At 44.2% G+C, this 26,419-nt stretch overlaps 1 protein-coding gene across 1 annotated transcript; it reads right to left on the reverse strand.

The window, feature by feature from the left end:
• Nucleotides 1–474: 474 nt before the first annotated feature.
• LOC109752856 (BTB/POZ and MATH domain-containing protein 1-like) lies at nucleotides 475–1,294 on the reverse strand. The gene has a single exon (XM_020311771.2). The coding sequence runs from the start codon at nucleotides 1,279–1,281 to the stop codon at nucleotides 475–477; it is 807 nt and encodes a 268-aa protein (XP_020167360.2). The 5' UTR covers nucleotides 1,282–1,294.
• Between the last annotated feature and the right edge of the window lie 25,125 nt (nucleotides 1,295–26,419).

The raw sequence follows: 26,419 nt of genomic DNA on the forward strand, positions 1-26,419 counted from the left end.
TCTTAATACAAACTGATATGCAATTCGATGAGCAATTGAGAGAAAAAAACTTACATTGATGGCATAAGCGATTATTTAGAAAATATACTGTACATTTTCATCTATGAGGATAACTATTTATTAGTAGCATTTTTTTCTTCAAAATGCAAGGTAGTCTTACTTGATGAGAAAAATCCTCTAACAAACTAGAAATCATATCCAGTATAGGAATTTAGCCACAATAAAACAACAAGAAATTAATCCCCCTCGACACACCTTTTCATAGGAAAACAATGATTCTTGTATTACGTAAAAACTTATCAAACACAAGAAAACAATATCTCGTCAAACCACAAATAGAAACCCGGGTGCCAATGCACCAATGTAAAAGACAAAAGAAAACACAAATGTGAAATAGTCTAGTATATAATGTTCCAGCACTATTTTTCTAATTAAAGTCTAAACTCACCAACAATAATCTATGAAATATTTGCCTTAGCCTGATGAAGTCGTGGGCTTCTTCGAATCGTTTTTGAAAAAAGAGACTTCTTTGTTTTTTTTCTCTTTTGCAATAAAGTCAATGCACTTGTCCTTCAACTCGAGGCAATTGTACATGTCAGCGCAAGCTTGAATATCCGTAACTGTATCCATTGACACATTATCCCATAACTTTTTGGCACACATAAGCTTTAGCCGGTCTAGTGCGTACCGATCTGCAGCGGCAAGTAAATCAAATAATACCTCATTGGACGGGTTATCCTCTGTAGTAGGAAACTCATCTGTGTATATGAACCGAAGCATACGTTTGAATATTGAAGGTGTGATATCGTGCAGTGTGATGGATGCCATTGTAGCTTCGGCCATGGACCCAAAAAGCTCTGCCTTGAAGACAGGTGAGCGGGCTGCAAGAATAGCTCGGTTCACGGGGAATGTCTCGCCGTGGACGGTAAACGACACGTCTGTCCCATATGCCTGATCCAGTAAGGAGCCGAGATGGTTCTTGATGTCGGATGGCGGCACGGTGACAGGGGTAGTATCACGCGTGACCATGATGGTGCATACGAACGTGACGTGCCCATCAATAACATAGGTTTCCTCCAGGTCCTTTCTTGCCACAAACCGATTCCATCCCCACTCATCGAGGTAGTCAGGGGCGCCCATGATTGTGAACTCATGAAGGTAAGTTTTCACTCGTATTTCTGATGGCTTGTCATCTCTATCCTTTATCAAGGCGATGAAGGTGGCGCGTACCCTTCCGGAATCACTCATGTGCCTAAGATAGATGGAAACATAATTTTCCATGTCATCCTTGGAGTACCCTACCGGTCCGCGCGGGTAGCAGTCAATCCTCCACTGGTGTTGGCCGACGGTGAAGAGCTCAGAGCAGACGACATCGTCGATGCCAAGGTGCTTGACTTGCTCGTAGTCTACCCTGAAGTGGAGGGAAGCAGAATCCACACTAGTGGTGGTCGTCGAGGCCGGCAGTACCGGAGTTCGGGAGATTCCTTAACTCACTGTATGATCAAATCCAACAAGGGTTAAGTACACCGGTTCTCAGACCGCGAGATCGAAAGAAAAGTATACACAGTAGAAGATCCAAACGAGAGGGCACCCACTGGTTGGCTAGAGTCTCCGGAGTTGGCGGCGGCGAACGGTGGTTCCGGCCGTACTAGCGGCCGCAGTCCTTGCCGGAGCCGTCGTACACCGGATGTGCGGTCGCCTGTTCGCCTCTCGTGGGTCTCCTGGGTGCCTAGCTAGGGTTCGATCTACTACCGTCCCCAACGTATTGCGCTTTTTCTCCAGAGTCCTATTGTGCATGCTGTTATTTAGTACCACACGCGATCAGACCATTTATCGTTAAGAATCTTTCCGTTTGTTCCCATGTATATCTCTATCTGTCATGTATACGAGATAACAGGCACGTCACATGTGTGGCTAATTTCCAGGGAGCAGTTATCCCACACTTATACGAACGTCTCGGGCCTATCCAACGATCGAAACTGTTCAAGATTCGTGCATGTATGTTCTGCACTTTGACCCTTGCATGGTTGGCATGGCACCGTGAGGTCTTTGCCATTTTTTTTTTCTCTTTTTGAAATGTTGCCTTTCATTTTTAGACAAGTGAGAGAATTGCCTACCACAAGTAGGAGCATCAACAACCGGATCCCTCGTACCAAACACACGGGCGGGCTGCCCAGTCACTATCCACTGGTAGAAAAAGGGTCAAATGTTCAGCTCATTAGTCTCGGTTCGTATTTGAGCCGGCACTAATGTGATCATTAGTGCCGGTTCCAACGGTTAGGCGGGCCGCTCTCATTAGTAGCGGTTCGTGGCGAACCTTTAGCACCGGTTCGTGCCACGAACCGGTACTAAAGAGAGTGGTGGCAGGATGTTGCCAGTCTGGGGCCCTGCAGCACCTTTAGTACCGGTTCGTGGCACGAACGGTGCTAAAGGTCGTCCTATATAAACCCTTCGTCGACTCCGCGCCGCCCCCGTCCCCTCCGCGTCGTCCCCGTAGACTCCGCGCCGCCCCGTGGCCGGCCCGTCCCCATCGCCGCACCGCACCGGCCCGTCGCCGTCCCCTCGCCTCGCCCTCGCCGTCGCCGTCGCCGTCGCCGTCACTGTCGCTTCGACCTCGCCCGCGCTGTGAGCCCCTCTCCCCCCTCTCCTCCCTCCAATCGAAGCCGCCGCGCCGTAGGTGCACACACGCGCACATAGACACACAATTTTTCTGTTTTAGCTATATAGATGTTTTTCTTTTTTTACTTCTTAGTTTTTTCTATTTTTTTGTCTTTATACAAAGGTTTTAGATGAATTAATTAATTAGATTAGATTAATGTCAAAGGTTTTAGATGAATTAATTAATTAGATACTTTTAGTTCTAGATATATTAATGTTATAGAAATGTTAGTTATATATATGTTATAAATTTTAGAAATGTTAGTTTTAGCTAGATGAATTAGATTAATTTCAAATTATTAGACGACGATCGATGTTTTTTTAGTTTCTTATAATTTTAGTTATAGAAATTTAGAATTTGCATATAAGAAATCACAATCCAATCATTTAAAAAATGTTACTTTTGCGGCATATAGTATTTGTTCTCGACGATGCCCGGCCCGCATCCTCGCCGTCGACCCGTTCGCGACGATGTCCTGCTTCAGAGGACCCATGTCCGGGACTGGGCTCCGTCGGGCTGGCATTGGGAGGTGCTACCTTCAGGGGCTCGCCGCTTGGTGAGGAACCCGGCCCCGGGTCCCGTCGTCGACCCTGAGCTCCTTTGGTGGCGTTTGCGTGGGCCACTTTCGGTGTGAAGGGAGCCAGCCCCACCGGAGGTGGTGCGTCGCCGTGTCAGGGAGGAGGACGAGCACGTCCGTCGCTACATGGCTGCTATGGACGTCAGGTTCTCCAATACCTGGCAGGTTCTTTGGGGAGATGACCGGAGCTACGATCCTGTGATGGTTCCTTCTCTTTGGGTGTCCACCGCCCGCGCCTCAGGAACCGCGAGTGGCCTAGATTATTCTGTAGTATTCGATCTTTATTAGCTAGCTAGCTAGTGATGTATTTGATATATAATATTCGAGACGATGTATTCGAGATTATATATATTATTCGGGATGATATATTCGAGATTATATATACTATTCGAGACGATGTATTCGAGATTATATATTATTGGAGACGATGTATTCGAGATTATATATTATTCAAGACGATGCATATTATGTACTATGATTCAGTTTTTCCTTATTGATTGCATGCATGCATTGTAATTTGAATACTAAATTGTTTTATATTTCTTATGGATTGGTTAAATAAAAGCTATGGCGGACAATACCGCCAGAGAGGGAGAAGAGACCCTGTTCGAGATCATACGCTCCCCTCGCGGGCCATATGATCAGAATGAAGAAGATGACGACTCCCAATATCTGAACAATACCGGGGAGGGTGATGATATGATATTCGATCGTCGCGACCGAATTGATAAAGTCATGAACTATGATTATAATGACGTCAAAAATGTTGATCTTGAAATAACAGAGACCGACGAGGTATATTTATATAAGAAGGCATCTGGTGATCATCATCACATGTTTTTAATGATTTGAAGATACATTAACGAATCGATCTTTCTTCTTTCAGCCCTCCGGATCGAGCAAATCTTCTACAGGCAGCAGGAAAGTGCAAGGCACGGGCAAAAACTGAAGGAGGGCGTAAAGTACAACATCGATGCCATCAGAACAGATGGCGAACCACTAGCGCCTAAGAACATTGCGAACAAGTTCGTTCGTCAGTGCGGAGTTCTTGTGAAGGACCAACTCCCGATCTCCCTTCAAGAATGGAAAGAGCCAGCAAAGAAACGTCCATTTCTTACTTTTGTCGATGACAGAGTAAAATCTCTGCTTTGGGAAAAACTCATGGAACATTTCACCCTATCAGATCATTTCACAGATGCAGATGTGCAGAAAGTCAAGGACGCTGCTCTTAGGAATATGGCAATTGCATTCAACAACCACAAGAAAACTATATGGGCCAACTACGTCAAAGGAGGAAAGAAGACTCCAGAATTCCAGGGAACACCGGAGAAGCAAAGAGAACACTGGCCCGCTTTCGTGTTTCAAGGAATCAAAATTATCTAAGGAACGGTCGAGAAAAAACAAGGCCAATGCCGCAAAAAAGGAGCAGTACCATAGGCTGGGTCCAGGTGGCTACAGGGTGGCAATGCCTAAATGGGATAAGTCCGAGCAAGAGATGCTGGATGCAGAGGTCACTCCAGTTACTAAGAGCTGGCCCCCACGTGCAGAACTTGGTTCCATGCGCATGGGGGGTCATTGGACCCGAAGATAGGCCAGGTTTCGAAAAGGCATTTCTTAAAGGAGCCGAAGATAAGTTACTTGATGCAATAGAAGATGCTCGAAAGGGGGTGTTCACGCCCAACAGAGAGAACGACGAGCTTACGCGCGCCCTGGAAAATCCTGAACAGCCGGGAAGAACACAAGGCAAGGGCGTTGTTCCATGGTATGAGGGCTTTTCGGACTGGAACGCCGACTACAGAAGCCGTGCAAGAAGGAAGATGGAGGAGGATAAGAAGAGGAAGCTGGAGGAGGAGCAGAGGAAGCAGGAAGCAGAACGCCTTCAAGGCCTAGAATCAGCGCACGCGGACTTGGCACTCAAATTCCAGCGGCAGCAGCAGCAGATCGACTCACTTAGCCAGAAAGGGGGTCTCAGCAGCGGCAGCAGCTAGCGGATGATCCAACATTGGATAGCACCGTGGGTTCCGCCCCAGGCGACGCAGATACCCTGTGGATGACATCATGGAGAACACTAACTGTGAGCTACACTTAAAAATGAAGAACATATCCATGAAGGTGGCGGACGTCGTTTCTTATACAAATCACCGTGAAGCAACCTTCCATTGCAACCCGATTCCAGCCGGCTATGCTCGTGTCGTGGTCGATGAGATGGTGGACCAATATTCGGGGCTAGAGCTTGACATTCGTGGAGGTGACGAGGAGCACACACTGGGAGAGGCCATACATCCTATCATCCTATGGAGAAAGGATTGCATCATCTTTCGAAGGCCACCGACACCGCGTCAGCCGACTCCTCCTCAAGGTCCGCCACCGCGTCAGGCCACTCCTCTTGCTTCAACTCAGCCAACGCGTCATGCCACTCCTCCTCCTCCAAGTCCGGCACAGCGTCAGGCCACTCCTCCTGCTTCAAGTCTGGCACAGCGTCAGGCCACTCCTCCCGCTTCAAGTCTGCCAACGCGTCAGGACACTCCTCCTCCAAGTACGACACTGCATCAGGCCACTCCTCCTGCTCCAACTCAGCCACGTCAGCCGTCTCCGCTGCCTCAGCAATCGCGGAAGAGAGCCGCCGCAGCGATGGTGCGTAGCGGTACAAGTCGAGGTAGTATAGGAGGTACAGGCGGAGGCAAGTGATTTCACTATGGTCCAAGCCTCGCGCCTCTTTCGAAGAGGCCTTACGACATGACCGAGGCGGTAAATGAAGCTGAAGTGAGGGCCCAATTGGACGCCCATTTTGGACTGAAACCGCCACCGCCGTCAAAGGAGAAAGTGGCCGATAAAGTCGTTGACCACTTTATTCGTATGGCTGAACCACCGGCTCCCAAGCCTGTTGACTCGGACTATGAGCGCCAAATCAGGAAGGCACATCGAGCACGACAAAAGAAGGAGTCGAGATCGAGCTCGAGCCAAGCAGCTGGCAAAAAATGCGGGAAAACCGTTCCCCGGCTGGGAGAACAGGCGGCACAATCGATCCCCCGCTTGTTGTACCAACACATGAGAGTACCGGCGCCGGTCAGCTGGTAATAACCGACGAGCATAGAAGGCATGCTAAAGAGCTCGGTATCACTGTTGGACAATTCCTCGAGATTGAGCCCATGTCTCCGCTTAGAGAGGAGGACATAAAACGGAAATATGTCCGCGGCGAACCTTTGGTCGAGCCTGAGGAGGTGAAGAACCTCCCAACGAGAATGTATGAATTGCATGACTGGTACATGAAAATTACCAAGCGTTCCAATCGAGAGTCCCTCATGGTGAACGTCAAGGAAGAGCATTACTTCCATAAGCTAGCTCTCTCCGTTGAGTATTCAGAACTATTTCAGTTATTCAATCAAGAAGCACTCGACAAATCTCTCGTCAGTTGCTATTGTCTGTAAGTGATTTTTTCTGTAATTTAAGTCTCAAGCTAGCTGTAGTGCTCATTGATCGATCATTACCTATAATTATCCTTACTATATTCTTTTCTGTGGTATTATGCAGGATGAAGATGTATGAAATGAAAAAAGCTGGACGCTATGACATTGGGTCATTGACCCAAATACCATTAATGAAGAGACATGGACATTGGAATGGTAGAAAGCAGATGTAGAGAAAAAACATGCTAGAGTTGTTGAAGCACCTCAATATCAATGGAGATATACTACTTCCTTACAACTTCCTGTGAGTCACACTGTCTTGTACTACAAATTCTGTTTTTGCTTACTAGCTAGCTAGATGTTAATAATTAAGTGTATAGGGTTTAGGGTAGTTGATGAGTGTTATGCACATGCGTGCTTAATTAAGACATGCAAACGTGTGCGCATGCAGTTACCACTGGATCTTGTTAATCATTAAAGTTGAAGAAGGAACAGTTGAAGTACTGGACTCACTACTTAAAAAACAAAGCGACTACTCAATCTTGAAGGGGATAGTCGGCTAGGCTTGCGAAAAGTTCATCAACGTGACTCCAAGCCAATGGAAAAAAAAGTTGTATTGGTTTCTACCCAAGTTAGTAATTAAGTAGTACTAGCTAGATATCATCTCTTTAATTCTTGTTTTAATACCATTAATTATCATGCTTGATTAATTTTTAACTGATTAAATTCTATTCTCGTAAAGGCCCTGAAGCAGGCGCCGGGGACTGAAGTGTGTGCATACTACATTTGCGAGAACATTCGTATGATGGCGTCCAAAAGGAGCAAATCTGATAGACAGCTATGGGTACGTTTGCCAGAAAACTATTCAGAATTTTTACATCATTATCAATATCTAATTACACAACTAATACATGCATATTGGTCTCCTTTAGAAAAGTTCAATGAGATGCGGGATAAGCTCCTACCAACGGAACGCATACGAGCACTTCAAGAGGAATAGCGGGAATTTTGCTCGACCAGGTCATAGATCCCAAAGGAGAATACCATTATCCGCTACCGCCCCCATGAACCACTCCAAATTGTCATCGTGCTCCGAAGGCACCAAGGCAAATGCCACTGGCTCCAAAGGCAACATGTAGGAGAAATTGTATATATATACATGTGTATGTGTGAATGGTGGTTGTGAGACATTGATGATATATATATATATATATATATATATATATATATATATATATATATATATATATATATATATATATATATATATATATATATGACAAATGTTTCCTACAAGCAGTGGTAGTTACCACCACTTGCGTTTTGTATGTTGTATGTAGTATCTGTCAAAACCAAGAGTATGTACGTGTAGTATGTAGTATATATATCAGTGATTAGGTAGTATATATAATAATTTTTGAGTAGTATGTACCATGTTTTGGGTATGCTCTTTTTTATGTACAAATATGTACGTATTTCACAAATATAATAAACCATGGGCCAACTTGCAATTTTTTCATGTAACTCACTTTGGAGTATGTAATATATAGTATATGAACATACTTAAAATGATAAAGTAGAATATATACTACCACATTGTAGTATATGAGACATGTGGGGTAATTACCTATATATATATATATATATATATATATAGGAAAACACTATTTTAATCCTGGGATCAAAATAACTATTTGGATCACAGAGCCCTATATAGGGAGCGATCGGGTTGTTTCCGAACATCCCAACCCGCTGCAATAAAAAGGAAAAAAATCCCACCCCACCGCCCCACGACTGCTCGTCCCTAACCTTCCCCCATCCCCTGTGATCCACCGCGACAGCGCCTCCTTCCACTAGATTCGGTGCCCCTCGCCGCCGTCTCCCCCGGCCCCGGCGCGCCTCTCTCCCTCCCCAGATCGCCTCCCGCCGCCTCCTGCTTCTCGCCGCCCCCGCGCCTTCACTCTATAACGCGTCGCCGCCCTGCATCTCGCCGCCACCGCCACCCTCCCTGGATCTCGCCGCCGCGTGCCTCCTCCCCTAGGGCACTGGCCCACCTTCCCAGCCCCCCACCCACCCCCCTCTTGGCCGACCAACCTTCTCCCTCCCTCCCTCCCGGCCGGCGGGCCTCCTCCCTCAATAGCGGCGCACCTCCTCCCCCATCGCCGGTGTTCCTTTAGCATGGACGGCGCGCCTCCTCTCGCATGCCGGTGAATCTTCTTCCACACGACCAACATGCATACTCCCCCACGGCCAGTGAGCCTCCTCCCCCATGGACGATCCATTCCGTCCATGCGCCGTCCTCCTCCTGGCTGTGTCCCATCGAGCGTCGCCCCTGCATCTTGCCACCACTGCATCGAGCACCGCAGGACTCAGTCCATGCGCCGCCACCACCTCCGGCCGTTCAACGATGCAGCAACAAGACGTTCAACACCTCGCCCCCCCTGTGAATCCCATTGTTGCAGCAACCAGATGAGGCCCATATCTTTCTTCTTCGATAAGATAATTTTGATTGCATACTGTCTGTTATTTTGCTCTGACATTTTACTGATGCCTAAAAAGAAGTTAGACGATGGGCTTCTCATCCCTATTGCAGTCTACAAGCTGCCTCCAACCTTTGGCAATATTTGTAAAAATGATTGTGCAGATTTTTTGTTACCCCATTTTTAGTTATTGATTGAAGAAAATTTTGTTCATTAGGTGAAAGAACTTGATTTCTTTTGTTCCTTTGTGGACGAAGAAGGTCACCACAGAGGTAGGGAGAAGGTCACATAAGGTGCAGAAAGAATGTCAGAGTTCAGCAATGGGGTGTGTGATCTTTGTGTTGTTTATGGGGTGCAAATCATGGGTATGCCATCTCAAATCATGTGTATTATTGAGATGGCCTCCCTTAGCCTCAAACCATGTTGCCTACAAATATGATAGTCGCAATGCTACCGTCATGTGTAAAGAAAATTAAATATGTACATGTACACAACCTACAACAACTTTACGGGGAGTTGATGGATTATTCAGTGGTTGTTGCTGCCACTACTGATTTTTTATTGAGATGGTCTTCATCACCATTCAATAATTCACTTGTTTCTTGGTTGCATCTAGTTCCCTCGCTCCACCTCAACACTGATTCCTTCAGCTAGATCTCCCTTGTTATTTTGTATTCTTATTTTCTTTTCATAAAGCATTTGCTCTGTAACCCGGATCCGATGATGTAGCTTTGACTATTCATGAAAACGTGGTGAAAATTGTACATGCTTTGTAGGTCAAAATTTTGGCTTTAATTTATTTTTTGTGAATGTCAAAATGTTGTTTTCGAGAAGGTCGAGTGTGTTATCTCAGCAAGTTCAAATAAAAAATAAACATGCAAGGTAAAACATCGGAGAGTTGCGATTTTTTAGAACTTCAAGTGACAAACAAATTTGAAAAGAGCACAAAACAAAATTTAAGTCTAGAAAAATCACTTCAAAACACTAACAAGAAAAATAATGTTCTCTTTGTTATCGAACGCAAAAATAAAGATTAATGAAAGGGGGAATGCAGTTTATGCATTTTGTGAAAGAACTAAGAAGTTCGAGTTAAACTAATAGAGTAGTTTGAAATATTTTAGTTTTTTCGTTTCCATAAATAAAACCAAGAAGTTCAAAATTTAAAAATACAGAAGTTCAAAAATCATAAAAAGGGCCTTCATTATTTCTTAAAAAAACTCTAGAAGTTCAAATTGAAATAATGGACAATTCAATATTTATTACAAAACTATGATATTATCTTTACTGAAATAAATAAATCAAGAAGTCCAAATTACAAAAATAGAGAAGTTTCATATTTATGACAAAACTCAGATTTTCCTTGCTACTAAAAAATAAAATGAAGAAGTTCAAATTAAAAAAAAGGAGAAGTTCAATCGATATAGATAAACTCAAATTCTTTCCGTTTCTTGGAAAAATAAAAGTATGAAGTTTAATTTAGAAAAAAATGTTTGATGCTTATTTAAAAACATGATTTTTCTAAGATTAAGACTAAGAAGTTCAAATTAAAATAAAATAGAAGTCCAAAGATTATGAAAAACTCAGATTTTTCGCGTTACTAAAGTTTAAAATGAAGAAGTTCAAATTAATAAAAGGAACAACTAAAAAAGTTTAAAAATAGATTTTCCCCAATTCTAAAAAAACTAGAAGTTCAAACGAAAGTAACGAAGTGGTTCCATGTTTATTTAGAAACTAAGATTTTATCGTTATTAAAATACTCAAATGTCCCTTTGTATTGAAGAATCAACCATGAAGTTCAAATTGAAAAAAAAAGATTGAGAAATAAAACCAAGAAGTCCATATTAAAAACATGGAGAAGTTCAATGATTATAGAAAACTCAGATTTTCCTCGTTATTAAAGAATGGAAACAAGAAGTTCAAAAATAAAATAACAAGAAGTTCAACTTTTAAAAATAGAGCGCTTCGAAATTCCATAAAAAAATATTAAGAAATAAAACCAGGAAGTCCATATTAAAAAGATGGAGAAGTTCGAGGATTATAGAAAACTCAGATTTTCCTCGTTATTAAAGAATGGAAACAGGAAGTTCAAAAATAAAATTACAAGAAGTTCAACTTTTAAAAAATAGAGCGCTTCAAGATTCATAAAAAGGGATTAATTAAATCAGATTAAAAATTCATAAAAAAACTCAGATATTTTCATGTAACCGAGACGTACTACACGGTGTGCATTTTGTATTAAAAAAGAATAAAAAAGCAAAGTGTAAAAGTTTTGTTGTTATAAGTTCAAGTTCTCTGTAGGAGAAAGTTTAAAAAATTATTGTGAGAGAGGTTTGTACCAAAGGAATACCATTTGTGTAACACGGATGAATGGATGAGAAAATTACAAACGAAAATACGTCACAGAAGTTCAACGTGAAAACAGCAGGAAGTTCGACTAATATAGTGAATGAATTTCAGATGAATTTTTTTTAAAATCGTCGCGAGTATGAAAAAATGATCAACACGGGAAAGTTGCGTGTTTATATCAGCTTTCCACCGGTATATTAGTTGCTCAATTCTGGTGTGTGTTTTGGTGAGTGGATGGAGAGCTACGGGCAAAAAAAGCACGTGAAAAACAGAGTGAATACGTTTTTAGAAATTACAATAAAACAGAGTGAATACGTTTCGGTGAGTGGATGGAGAGCTACGGGCAAAAAAAAGCACGGGAAAGTCCTCCGTCGTGAGTATTATTTGCCCCATTCCGATAAAGTTTGTAGAAATTACAATGAAAATACGTTTTTAGCCATTTTCAAAATTGACTTAAAACAGTAATGAATTAGGAGACACAATATATACCAAAAAGTTTCGCATTTCCTCAAGCTTTACAATGCCATATCATTTGCTACATTTGGAAGTACGGTTAAAAAATTAGCTCAAAAATACGAACTTGGTGCAACTTGGACCGTTTTCTAAATTACTTTTAAACCATTCAAAATTTTAAAAAAACTTTAAACATGAAAAAGTAGCGCATTTTATATGATTTCCAACGCCATATCGTTTGCCTCAATTGGATGAGCCGTTTAGAAATGACATCGAAAATACGAACTCGGCTGTTCCGTTTACGAAATTTTACAATTTTCCAAATTACTCTTTAACCGTAGGGAATTAGAGAAAACTTTCAACATGTGGAAGGAGCGGTTTTGCAGCAGCTTTCAAACGCCATATTATTTGCCTCATTCCGATAAACGGCTTAGAAATGCGATCAAAAATACGTTTCTCGTTTTTTGTATGAAAAAAAACGGTTTTCAAAACTGCTCTTAAACCGCTTACATTTTGCCAAAAATTTAACTTGGGTAATGATACTGGTGTCCATAGCTTTCCAACAGTATACCGCAAGCCCCATTTGGGCAATGTTGGCGGAAGTTCAACCTAGCACTGGGAGAAGTTCAGGTCGAACAACTCAGGCAGTAAAATTTCAAAAAACGCAATTTCATCACGACCCGAGGGCAAAATCAGCCAACAAGCGAGATTCCTATTTAAAACCGGTATTTAGTTGCTAAAAAAGTTTTTAGATTACAGTAACAGCATATAGAACACGACAAACAAGAATAATTCGCGGGGGAAGCCACGGCTGCGAAGATAGCCCGTAGGTCGGGTTCGTACAGAGGGAAGTTCAGACGCGTTACTCAGGCAGTTCAGGTTGTGATCAGAATATTATTCTGATCCCGTGATCAGAATAGTGTTTATATATATATATATATGATCAGTTCTATGAGAAATTCTATTTATATATAGGGTTAATTATCCTTTTGCCCTCAGTGGTGTCCATGTGCTCAGTTTTCCCTCAGATGCGAATTGTGCTCAGTTTTGCCCCTAGTCCATGCACATCAACTATGACCAGGCCAAACGGCCATATTTGAGTCCATTCCGTCCGCCGCGTTAGTGGTTGTGGGTCCAGAGCTTACACGTGGGACCTCGTGGACGTGGGTCCGGAGCTGACATGTAGGCCCGTGCAACTAAATCCCCAAATCATTCATAGGATTCTAGCTCACTCTGCCCATCCGCCGGCCGGCTGTCCTGCGCCGCGGCCAGCGCTTGCCCCGCCACCAGCTGCACGGCCTGCTCCGCCGCTACCGTCCTGCGCCTACGCTCCACGGCTACCTGCGACGCCCGCCACCTTCCTGCGACGACACGGTGGGGCGCCCGCCACCTGCTCGACCCGTGGCGCGGCCTCCTTCTGTGTGGCCGACCAGAGCGCTCAAAGGTGGGGGCTGCTGGAGCTATTTGAACTAGGAGGAAGAACCCTAGGGCGAAATGGCGAGCAGTGGCGACCCCAGAGTATTTGCTGAGGCAGGCATCGAGCCGGAGATCCGCCGCGTCCACGACTGGGTTCCGGAGGGGTAAGTCTCGCCTCCTGTTTAGATTGAGCTTAGTTGTGCATTTGAACACTCGATTCGAGTAGGTTTGCCCAATTAGTGTGCTGATTGCATCTCTGTTTTTCGCCGGTTAGGATGGAGTTGCGGTTTTCTTTCTTGGTGCACATTAGAAGGGACCGGTACATGTTCGATGCAAAGGATAAGAAGAAATACCAAGGAGGTTTTGATTATCGGTTGCCAATGGCTAGTAATTGGAGTTTCAGACAATTTGGGGAGGTAATTTGTAGCCAATATCCTTGGGGTTTGCTTGATGAAGTGGTATACAAATACTATGATGGGGAAAAGAAATGGGTGATAGTTAGTAATGATGAAGAGCTAGCTACCATGTTTGTTAGGCATAAAGAGAAAGATAATTTTCATGTGAGGCTGCAAGTTGATGTGCTTGAGCAGGCATTTGGACCTAGGATGACGGGTGCAACATCTCGGGGAGAACCAAGTTGTCGTAGTGGCATCTCTAGCCAGAACAGTTCAGTTGGTGCACGGCGACATGGTTGCTCGACAAGTGTGGGCAACAGCAGTAGGGTCCCCCTTGAAGTGGAGCCTGATGACTACAATTTTGGGGTTGATGAAGAGAATCTATATTATGATGTTATTCGGAATTTACGACGGGCACCTCGGGCTGAAAACCAAGATGACGCTCACAATGCAGTCCGTGTGGATGATGACGCGGTGGGTGAGGACGAAGACCTTGCATCTGTTGAATGGGGCCCTTTGAACCCTCATATGGAAGAAGGTACAGTTTTTGCATCCATGAATGAGTGTAGAAATGCACTTGTGACATGCTGCATCAAGGTAGAACGTACTTTCAAAGTTGACAAGACCGATCAAGTACGTTCCAGAGTGCACTGTCCGACTGAGGGTTGTCCATGGAGGCTGCTCGCATCTAAAATGCGAAATAGCACTAATGTTCAGGTCAAAGTGAACCCTTTTAAGCACACATGCCAGGAATCAACCCTTAGGAAGGATACAATCAGTAGAGCCAAGTCAAGATGGGTGGAAGAAGAAGTAAAGAAGTGGGTGAAAGAAAACCAGCAAGTGGGTCCAAAGGAATTGCAGAAGAACATCAAAGATAAGTTCAAGGTAGATTTACCATACATGAGGTTGTTCAATGGTAAACAACATTCTATGGATTCTATTTATGGTAACTGGCAGGAAAGTTTTCAATTGTTGTATTCATTCAAAGGTGAAGTGGAGAGGACAAGCCCAGGTAGTATTGTAGATATTGATCACCACACCGTGGAGTACACATTCAGGGGAGTGACAAAGACCAAGGAATACTTTAGGAGGGTTTTTGTCTGGTTTGAGGCTTGTCGTCGGGATTTTTTGGCAGGCTGCAAGCCTTATTTGGCTATTGATGCCACTGTTCTCTCAGGGAGGTTTAAAGGACAGTTAGTAGCAGCTTGTGCAGTTGATGCACACAGTTTTGTATTTCCAGTTGCCTACGGTGTGCTGGAGACAGAGTCTGAGGAGAGCTGGACTTGGTTTTTGCATAATCTGCGCCGGGCTATTGCACATCCCAATGGGTTGGTCATTCATACAGATGCCTGCAAAGGTTTAGAAGTGGCCGTGGACAATGTGTTCCCCGGAGTAGAGCACAGAGAATGCATGCGTCACCTTGCTGCAAATTTCATGAAGAAATTCAAAGGAAAGGTGTATACCGACAATTTATGGCCAGCATCTTTGAATTGAAGTGTGAAGAAGCACAACTACCACTTAAGGCAGTTATACATGAATCCCAAAGTGAAAGAATACTTGGAAACACACCACTCCAGAGAACATGACTCTTTGCTCGGGTACCACAACATAGATTCATATTTGGATAAAGAGAAGAGGGAATGGAGATATCCAGTGGATTTAGAAGCTAGAACTTGCAGTTGTAGGCAACGGCAGATAACTGGGTTGCCATGCATTCATGCCTTGTTTTTCATTACTTCTCTCCCAGGTCCAGCAGGGAACATACAACAGTATGTGCATGATTACTACTCTGTTGCAAGGTTCAAAGCCACATATGCTTATGCCTTGCCTGCTATGGAGGGAAAACAATAATGGGACATGGTGGACCATGGATTCAAGCTTTGCGCTCCAGTTCTCAAGAGAGCAGCAGGTAGACCAAGGAAGAGTCGAATCAGGCCTCGCAGCGAAGGAGCTGGACTTGGAGCGAGGAAGCGTAAGTGCACAAGGTGTGGTGGGTCTGGTCATTTCGGTAAGTATTGTGATAACACAGTAGATCCAACATTCAGAGAGAGTTTTGATGAAGGCTTCGATGAAAATGTTGGTCACCAGCCGGTTGCCTCAACAGATGATGAAAATGATGGTCAACAGCCGGTTGCATAAGATGAGGATTTTGACGAGGTTCCAAATGATGATGGTCAACAGCCGCATGATTTTGACGGTGATCCAAAATATCCTCCAAATAATGATTCAAGTGAGGCTCCAAATAGTGATCATGGTGATCAATGTGAGGCTCCAAATGGTGATCATGGTGATCCAAGTGAGGCTCCAAATGCTGATCATGGTGATCCAAGTGAGGCTCCAAACGATGATCCAAGTGAGGCTCCAAATGGTGACCAACCTTCTGTTGTTGTGAGTTCTTCTAGGTATGTAAATCTTGCAAGGGTCAAATACTACTGTACATTTATCACTTGACATGATCTCATTACCCTTTATGTTTTGCACAGCTCTATGATAGGTTTGAAGAAGACGCGCAAGGTACCGACAACCAAGAGGAGAAGAGAAGAAGCAATGAGCACAAGGTGCACGCGGACCAAAGGTATGGCAAGAAGCACAAGGAACTGACAGAAGCCCCAACGCTATATATGAATAATTATGAAACATTATGAATAATGTTGTATTTCTGTTGGATGATGTTGGACCTATGTTAGAACTATGTTTGACATGATGTTTAAATCTGTTGGATGATGTTTGAATGAGCACATGGTTTTTCCTTTTTTTGATTTTTTTGAATTTTGTTTTGCTCATTTGAATTCTGGTCAAACCTAACTTTGACCAAGATTTAAACAAGTCTAAAACATCAAAATGAAAAACTAAGCCTTGATCCTTCTTAGTCAACCCAAAATGAAGCTGTGGTGAGGTTTTTGAAATTTTCATGAAAAATGTGCTAAAAAGAGGGGTCCAAAGGTAGGGTAAACGGCCTCATTTCTAAGCAAGGTTTTTTTCGACCTTGTCTAAATCAGCCAAATAACTTTCCTACACATATATTCTATATATACAGACTATGTGCGCTGGTTTTTCCATTTTTTGATTTTTTTATTTGTTTTGCTCATTTGAATTCTGGTCAAACTTAACTTTGACCAAGATTTAAACAAGTGTAAAACATCAAAATGAAAACTAAGCCTGGATCCTTCTTAGTCACTCCAAAATGAAGCTGTGGTGAGTTTTTTGAAATTTTCATGTTCATTTCCCCAAAACACTTCTCTTCACTTCATACAAGAGAGTTTGAGATACTCGAGATATCGCACAATACACATGAACTTATCGTTTAAATGTATGTAAACCTTGTTTATCAACTTAAATCGTTAGTATATGACATAAGAAGACTATGTGCGCGGGTTTTTTATTTTTCTGGTTTTTATTTAATTTATTATGCTCATTTGAAATCTGGTCAAACATAGCTTTGACTGCTCCAAACCCCTCCCAAACCCCGCTAACCCTAGCGCTGAACAAGGACCGTTCATCTAACCCTAGCGGCGATCAAGGGTCGTTGATCTAACCCTTCTAGAAGGAATCTGCGGGGAGGAGGGGGGCGATCCGCGAGATGCAATCTGATTGGCTGGGAGATTGTTTTTTTAAACAAATACCGGGCGCGCTGGATGGACCGTTGGGCCGTCTCGTTGTCTGGGCCTGAGACCGCAGTAAATAGCCAGTCTCAGCCTTTCCAGGCCTTGCATGCATGGGAGGCGGTGACGTGGGTTTGCATGCGCGGGAGGCGGCGACGTGCATGCGTGCTAGCGAGGCGAGCGAGGCGCGCTAGGCGAGCTAGGTGGTTCAGGGCAGCGAGTCAGATGCACCGCTCAGTCAAAGAGCTATGCAGTGATTTAGATGCACGCACGCGCCCCATGCATCGTTTTCGTGCAAAAATTTAAGAGTGCAAAACGTAACGGATACACACACGCGTCCGGATTCACACACGCACCATTCTCATCCTTTCTCTCTTCCTCTCCCACCCACAGGCCTATAAATGGGGTGCCTCTCTTCCTCTCCCACCCACAAGCGAGATCCGATCCATTCTCTCCAACTTCAAACACCCAAGCGACCGAGCCCTCCCCAAGCGAGACCAAGTGAAGATGCAGTTCAACGGGCCGACCTTCAACTGTCCGCCTGTCATGCCGGAGCTGCGCTACCCACCGGGTGTGCTCGTGGAGAGGGAGCTCCGTGTGTGGGCTATTTCAAGGTGGAGGGGTTCCGTCGAACTCACACGCGCCTTCCTCAAAGCCGGCTATGCCCACCTCCCACGGGGCTCGCCGAGGATGTTCACCCTCAACGAGGTTCGTGACCGCGGCGGCATCCTCCTACTGCTCACGGTCACCTTCACCAACCCGTTTGACGCGCGCGAGCTCCTCGGCCAAGTCTTTTGGTGCGGCTGCGAGGCCATCTTCTTCACCGTGTACAACATCTACACCAACTACGAGAGCATCTTCCCCACTCCAGGCCAGATGCACTCCCTTCCCTACGACGAGGAGGAGGAGGTGTGAAGATGAAGACGGTGTTGAAGGGGCGCGCGTGGCCAAGGTGGAAGAAGGAGGTCAAGATGAAGATGTTCAAGACCGGAGTCAAGCTCGTCATGTTCGTTTTTTATTTTGTTGCTTTTCTATGTCGTGTCGTGTCGTGTCATGTTTCGTCATGTGTCCGTGAACTTATTATTGTAATGGTACGGTGTGTTGCATCTTATCTAAGTTATTAGGGTTTATTATGTGTGTTCAAAAATGTTCGTGCCCAAACATATCATTTCTTCCCTAAACCAAGTCATGAAGTTCGAGAACTTGTGGTTTTCATTAATGAAAATCGGAGGGGGTGAGAAGCCCTCTGTTTCATTCAAAAAAAAGTAAGTCATGAACTAACATGCAAATTTATTCCCTTTAAATCCTAAACCAAGTGCCACTCTAACCCTAAACCAAGTGCCACTCTAACCAAAATCATGTGGCAGTGCAAACATACGTTTTCAACCTTCCAACCCTCCAAAATTTCAGTGCAAAACAAAGGACCACTCTCACGCGTGTGCAAACATTCACGGTCTCACTATTTTTTTTGACAAATTTCACAGTCTCACTATGTATACCTTCCTTCCCTACCCATGTCAAAGTCTTGCCATCTGTCCTAGCGATTACCAGCGCGGCCCTAAACACCACAAACCCACGCAGTCCTGGGTTCGAGTCCCCAGCCGCACCAATTTTTTGTGCATTTTTCACCCTTCATTTTTTTAGAAAAATTATTATTTTTCAATGTAATGCCCTTAAAAAATGTTCATTTATTTTGGCACCAGGTGTAAACCTCTACCAGAGCTGAGGCACATTTTCCATGACATTTTGGTCTTTGATTTAAATCACGGTGTATTTGAATTGGATTAATTAAATTGCTATTAAATATTTAACAGCTCCAAAAAAATTCTAACCTTAATTGTTTGGCTCTGGAATAATTCAATTAGCTTCCATAAAAAGTTTCAGCATTATGAATTACTGCCTAAATTAAATCAGAACAGAAAACAGAAAAACACGCAAGAGAACCCCCGAATGGGCCTAATTGGATGCAGTTGGCCCATTAGTCTAGCCTGCACTTGGCTCTACGCTCTGAATTTGGCCCAAGAGCAACCTTTTTTTGACAGAAAGGCAGAGCAGAGAGCTGCATTTCATTGATCAAATGTTTCTGAATTCCTCATTTCTTCTCCTTTTTCAACATATTTAAATGTTGGTCACTTCTTCTCTTTTTTTCCAACATTTAAACAACTTTGACCAACATTTAAACTATGTGAATTTCTCATACAATTTCAAGATTACAAATTCCTCCATAATTCATGCCTTTCCATACATTTTCAACATTACAACCAGTGCGATTACCATACCTACAAATGCCCAAAAGTATTTGCAAATGGGTATTGGTAGTGCTTGATCTTTAAGCTTCCTAACCTTCTTCTTCAACATCCTAAGCTCAACAGCTAGCTCTCTGTCAGTGCGTGCTTCGCCCTCCATCTCTTCTTCCAGAGCTCGTGCTGCGGCCACTGCCGTTCGTGGCAGCATGCGCAACCATTCTTCATGCTCTTCTTGCAGTTCATTCATCAGAGTCTTGGCCAGAGCATCGACCCAAAGAAAGAAGCATGTCACCTGCATGAACACCAAACAGATCAACCCATTGCTCAAAGATCCCGACCACGAAAATGGTGCAATTGCCCTGATTCTCACCCCATTCTCGCTACACACGTAGAACGGACGATTCTGGTTCCTCGGTGTGTGAGAAACCCTCCGATCAACGCCCGCCCGGCACTGCGGACAGACGAAGACAGGAATGTCCACACGCGCCCGGCTCTGCATCCGCGAGGTGGCACGGGAGCTTGAGTAAGACATGGAGCTCGGAGCCGAAGGGGATCTCAATGCCGCCACGCCCTCCACAGCTAGCTTCCCACCGCCGCGCCCTCCACAGCTAGCTTCCCACCGCCATGCTCTCCCTCTCTCTCGCCATGGTCACCGCCGTGCTCTTTGTCGCCGTGGTCACCGCCGCTGTCGCCCGCTTATATAGCACACCCGCAAAGGCTCTCTGCTGGGTCCCACAAGCCACGCGTGCAACAGTCTGAATAAAATTGGCCGTCTCTGCCGCCTGGTCCCACCTGTAAGGGCCGAGTCAAAAGGTTGACCTGACGGAGACGGCAGAGTTCACGGAACGAGTCGGTGCGCACAGACTAGGGGCAAAACTGAGCACAATTCACATCTGAGGGCAAAACTGAGTACATGGACACCACTGAGGGCAAAAGGATAATTAACCCTTATATATATGCATAACGTGTACAATATGTAGTATCATAAAATACCAGCAAACGAAAAAGAATTAAATAGAAACACAAAATTAAAGGAAAAAGAAATCATGAACACAAACTAAAGGGCTCCCCGCCCCCGGCGCTGGCTTGTGCCACGTGGTGGCCCTTTAGCAGCGGTTCGTGTAGAACCGGTACTAAAGGGGGGGGACCTTTAGTGCCGGTTACAGAACCGGCACTAAAGGGCCTTACGAACCTGTGCTATAGCCCGGTTCCGCACTAGTGACTCAGACGCAAGAAAAACGCGGTTGGCAAATCCAGCCCAAACACATGAACTGACCGGCATTCTTCACATATGACCTATATCTGGGGCGGATATGGGGAGGCCCAGACACGCCCGGGCACCGCCGCCACGTCGGACCAGCCGCTATGGCCCACACTGCCCCCACAATTGTCCTCACAAAACTCCCTCCTGCTCAGACGAACCCTAGTCAAACCGTCACTCCTCTCGCCCTCTCCGCTCCCCTCCCATCTCCTCCACTTTTGCTCCAATCTCTCCGCACCCCTTTCGCCATGGCCTTGTCCGTCCACCACTCCGGCAACGAGACCAGTCCCATGGACTGGGACGGCCTTGTTAAGGAGGACGCCCGCTACAGCGGCGACGTGACGGACGATGAGGAGATCGCGCTCCACATCACCATCCAACGCTCGTGGCTGGACACCAGCGGGAGCTCGAGCTCTGCCGCATCTTCCACCGGCTCGTCCGCTTTCCGCCGCCGCAATGAGGGGCACGGTCGCCCCTCCCACACCCACCCATCGCGCTCCACGCCGCTCCAGATCCGGAGTAGGGCGGCCGTCTCCGTTGAACTAAAAACACATGCTAATACTGTGTATTATAACAGTTGATTTCATACGATGTTATCTCAAAGTATAATAAACAAGTTTGGGTCGATTCAATATGATCGTTCTTCTAACGTCATACTTCCAATGTTGTTTTAGGACTATCATTATAATTAACGATATCTTAAGATTCAAAAAACATGATCACCAACAACACTTGAGCCAGTCTTAGAGGCAAGACTAGGAACCTATTTTTTTACCATTTATCATTCTACACATGCATACGCGTTTTTCACTGAATCGCATATTCCAGGATCATAACAGCTATAGTATGAAATATAAACTCTTAACTATGAACATGGAAATATAATAATACGATATAGGATAGGGGATATGCTGGAAATGCTTTTACAATATCTGAGGCGCGTTTTTTTTCTTCCACGGGTATATAGAACACCCTTGGCTAGGGTTTCTCATGCCCCCCTTTCCGAGTTTTGTATTTTTTCGAAAAGGGGCCCTTTATTACTTCAAAGATTTAAGCTCCGAGTTTTGTATGTATGACGGAAATCATAATGCATTGACAACATGCGAGTAGCAATGCATGGGCTACATGCAAATAGCAGGACAAGAGGCGATGCCACAAGGATTAAGACCTGTGTGATTGTGAAGGCTTGTTTTGTTCGGTTCCTAGATTAGGTTCAGGTGATGCAAATATTTTAAGTGTCACTGGATAAATAGCTTTGTATTTTCCATCTATTAGTAGTCTTTGTTTTCTATTGGATTGTGGGACTTTTAGGGTTTTCTTCAGAAATTTTCTTAATACAAACTGATATGCAACTCGGTGAGCGTTAGAGAAAAGAACTTACATTGATGGCCTAAGCGATTATTTACAAAATATATTTTACATTTTCATCTATTAGGATAACTGTTTATTAGTAGCGTTTTCTCTCTCCAGCATCCAACAGTCTTACTTAGTAAGAAATCTTCTTACAAACTAGAAATAATATCTTGTGTAGGAATTTAGCAACCATAAAAACAATAAATTAATCCCCCTCGATACACATTTTCAAAGGATCACAATGACTCTTACATTACGTAAAATACTTGTCAAACGCAAGAAAACCATAGTTCTCGTCAAACTGCCCTGCCCAGTGGTGGTGGATTCGGGATTGGGATAGATGGAAACATAATTTCCCATGTCTTCCTTGGAGTACCCTACCGGTCCCCGTGGGTAACAGTCGATCCTCAACAGGTGTTGGCGGACCGTGATGACCTCAGAGCAGACGACCTCGTCGGTGCCAAGGTGCTTGACTTGCTCGTAGTCTACCCTGAAGTGGAGGGAAGCAGAATCCACACAAGTGGTGGTCGTCGACGCCGGCAGTACCGGAGTTCGTGTGATTCCTTTACTCACTATACGATCAAATCCAACAAGGGTTAAGTACACCGGTTCTCAGACCGCGAGATCGAAAGAAAAGTATACACAGTAGAAAAGTTAGAACGTGTTGGAGACTTCATATCTCTCAACTCAGGCATTTTCTTGAAATATTAATTTCAACTCCTGGAACATCTCATATGCTCCATCACATTCAAAACATCTTTGAAGTCCCGATTCTAAGCCGTAATGCATGGCACACTGAACTATCGAGTAGTCATCAGATTTAGCTTGCCAGACGTTCATAACGTCCGGAGCTGCTCCTGCAGCAGGCCTTGCACCTAGAGGTGCTTCCAGAACGTAATTCTTCTGTGCAGCAATGAGGATAATCCTCAAGTTACGGACCCAGTCTGTGTAGTTGCTACCATCATCTTTCAACTTAGCTTTCTCTAGGAACGCATTAAAATTCAAGGGAACGGTTGCACGGGCCATTGATCTACAACAACATAGATATGTAAAAAACTATCAGGACTAAGTTCATGATAAATTAAAGTTCAATTAATGATATTACTTAAGAACTCCCACTTAGATAGACATCCCTCTAGTCATCTAAATGATCACGTGATCCATATCAACTAAACCATGTCCGATCATCACGTGAGATGGAGTAGTTTTCAATGGTGAACATCTCTATGTTGATCATATCTACCATATGATTCACGTTCAACCTTTCGGTCAGTTTTTCGAGGCCATATCTGCATATACTAGGCTCGTCAAGTTTAACCTGAGTATTCTGCATGTGCAAAACTGTCTTACACCCGTTGTGTGTGAATATAGAGCTTATCACACCCGATCATCACGTGGTGTCTCGGCACGACGAACTGTCACAACGGTGCATACTCAGGGAGAATACTTATACCTTGAAATTTAGTAAGGGATCATCTTATAATGCTACCGTCGTACTAAGCAAAATAAGATGCATAAAAGATAAACATCACATGCAATCAAAATATGTGACATGATATGGCCATCATCATCTTGTGCCTTTGACCTCCATCTCCAAAGCACCGTCATGATCTCCATCGTCACCGGCTTGACACCTTGATCTCTATCGTAGCATCATTGTCGTATCGCCTACTATTGCTTTTGCAACTATCGCTACCGCATAGTGATAAAGTAAAGCAATTACATGGCGATTGCATTTCATACAGTAAAGTGACAACCATAAGGCTCCTGCCAGTTGCCGGTAACTTTTACAAAACATGATCATCTCATACAATAACTTATATCACATCATGTCTTGACCATATCACGTGACAACATGCCCTGCAAAAACAATAGTCTCTTTTAGGCACGGCTATTAATTGAGTGTGATTTACAAGATAGTCTCTGGTTCGTACGAAAAACAGTTCGCCCTCACTACAATAAAGTTAATCTTTCCGGATTTTAGGAAGGGATTACAACATGGGAGAAGCATGGAGGCCAACCCGCTTCGAATATGGAGCACGCATTTCCAAATGCAATGGAATAGGGGGTTCTTATATCGATTCGATCTGATCCGCATGAATCAGTCTTTCGATATAGGTCAATCTTTGCCTATTGGGCAATAAGATGAAGAGAAAGCCCCTCTTTGCTTGACATGCCTCACTATTAGGAGGCACTCGCCGAGAAAAATTGGGAGCTTGTAGCATCTCTGGCAGATGCCATAAAAGCTATATTTGAGATGAATTTTTTCATTTAGGGAATTAACCTTAACCAGGAGATCCCCTAAACATCTAACTACTTCAAATTACAAGTTTACATCCTCTACAAAAACACTCTTCAGACTATTAGGGAGTCTCTGGTTCGTACGAAAAAAACAATTCGCACTCACTACAATAAAAGTTAATCTTTCCGGATTTTGGAGCAAGTACAATAAGCTTATGTAAGGAGGCTATAAAGGTTAAAAAATACTTTTCTGCTGACATGGTGGGGAGAGAAGAGGAGAGCGAAGAGGAGCCGGCTACAGAATAAGAGCCAGCAGTAGCACGTGCACCTAGGCAGTATGTGAGAGTGGAAGGTGGGCCATGCATTAATGAAGTAGCACATCTTTATATCTTACTATTGTATTTGCCGGCTATAAGGTTGGCTATAGATGACATGGCAATATCATATAGCCATCAGCTGGCTGTACTACTAACCATGCACTTAGGAGGGGATTACAACATGGGAGAAGCATGAAGGTCAAACCGCTTCTAATATGGAGCATGTCTTCTGACAATGCAATGGAGTTGGGGGTTCTCATATCGATCTGATCTGATCCACATGAATTAGTCTTTCCACATAGGTCAATCTTTGCCTATTTAGCAACAAGATGAAGAGAAAGCCCCTCTTTGACATGCGTCCGTATTAGGAGGCACTCGGGGAGAAAAATTGGGAGCTTGTAGCATCTTAGGCAGATGCCATAAAAGCTATATTTGAGATGGATTTTTTTCATTTAAGGAATTAACCCTAACAGGGAGATCCCTAAACGTCTAACTCCTTCAAATTACAAGTTTATATCCTTTACAAAAACACCCTTCAGACTATATTTGGTCCAAGAGGGAACCTCTCAAGATAAGTAGGGAGACGACCATGCCATCCACGACAACTGCCGCCGTTGCTCACCTCACCAACGGTCGCCCACGGCTCATCCCGCTGCCCATGGTGCCTCCCCTCTGCCACACCTCCCTCTCTCAATGTCTCGGCAAGATTATGATAATATTCTTTTTACCTTTTTCGTCTTCCCAGCATCAACGACTCGGCGGCGCTCCTCCCCGTCGTCGCCGACCACCAGCAGAGCAGCGACATGAACTGACAAATCCTATCTAGGAGAAACATCACATGTAGAGAAACATGGTAGCCCACGCCCATTCCAATGATTTTTTGAGTTTCAGACCACACCATCGTGCCACTAAGAGAAGGAAGATGCGAGGAACTCATTCTAAAGAACAAGTGTCCAAACCATGGCCTGTGGAGGACGAATTCACCTACTTTCTCGATTCCATCTTCGCATGTGTACATCGCGCTCGATGTGCCTTTATCCATTTACATTTGCGGATCATCTACCCTAGGCCCTAGCTAGCTGATGTACATCTTGATCTAGTGGCGAGAGTCGTTGTTGGCCACACAAAAGAGAGAAAAATAATGAAGGAAGAAGGAAGAAGGTGATGAAGAGAAGTTTCGGTCGAGTAGGTTTGACGGATTAAGTTTACCAGATCTGCTAGATGAAGAAAAGTTTAATCCCTTAAAAAAATTAAATTTTAGCATCAGGCATATTCTTTTTATTATAAGATTATAGGATAGGGGGTCTGCTGGAAATGCTTTTACAATATCTGAAGGCAGAGGTGCATCGAACAAGGCAGCATGCCAGAATGAAAAGGCTTTGTTTGTGCATGGCGTGTATACTCTGCACAACACTTTCCGAGTTTTGTATGTATGATAGAAATCATAATGCATTGACTACAGGCGAACAGCAGTGCATGGGCTACATGCAAATGGCAGGAGAAGAGGCGATTCCACACGGATTAAGACCCCTGCGATTGTGAAGGCTTGTTTTGTCCGGTTCCTAGATTAAATTCAAGGAAGTGATGCAAATATTTTAAGTGGTTCTGTTTGGGTGTATGCAAGTATCCTGCGCGAGATATTGGGGCATGTGGATGTTCCAGTTTC

Source organism: Aegilops tauschii, chromosome 1 (assembly GCF_002575655.3).
Source record: "Aegilops tauschii subsp. strangulata cultivar AL8/78 chromosome 1, Aet v6.0, whole genome shotgun sequence".
In the NCBI taxonomy this organism is placed as follows: Eukaryota; Viridiplantae; Streptophyta; class Magnoliopsida; order Poales; family Poaceae; genus Aegilops; species Aegilops tauschii.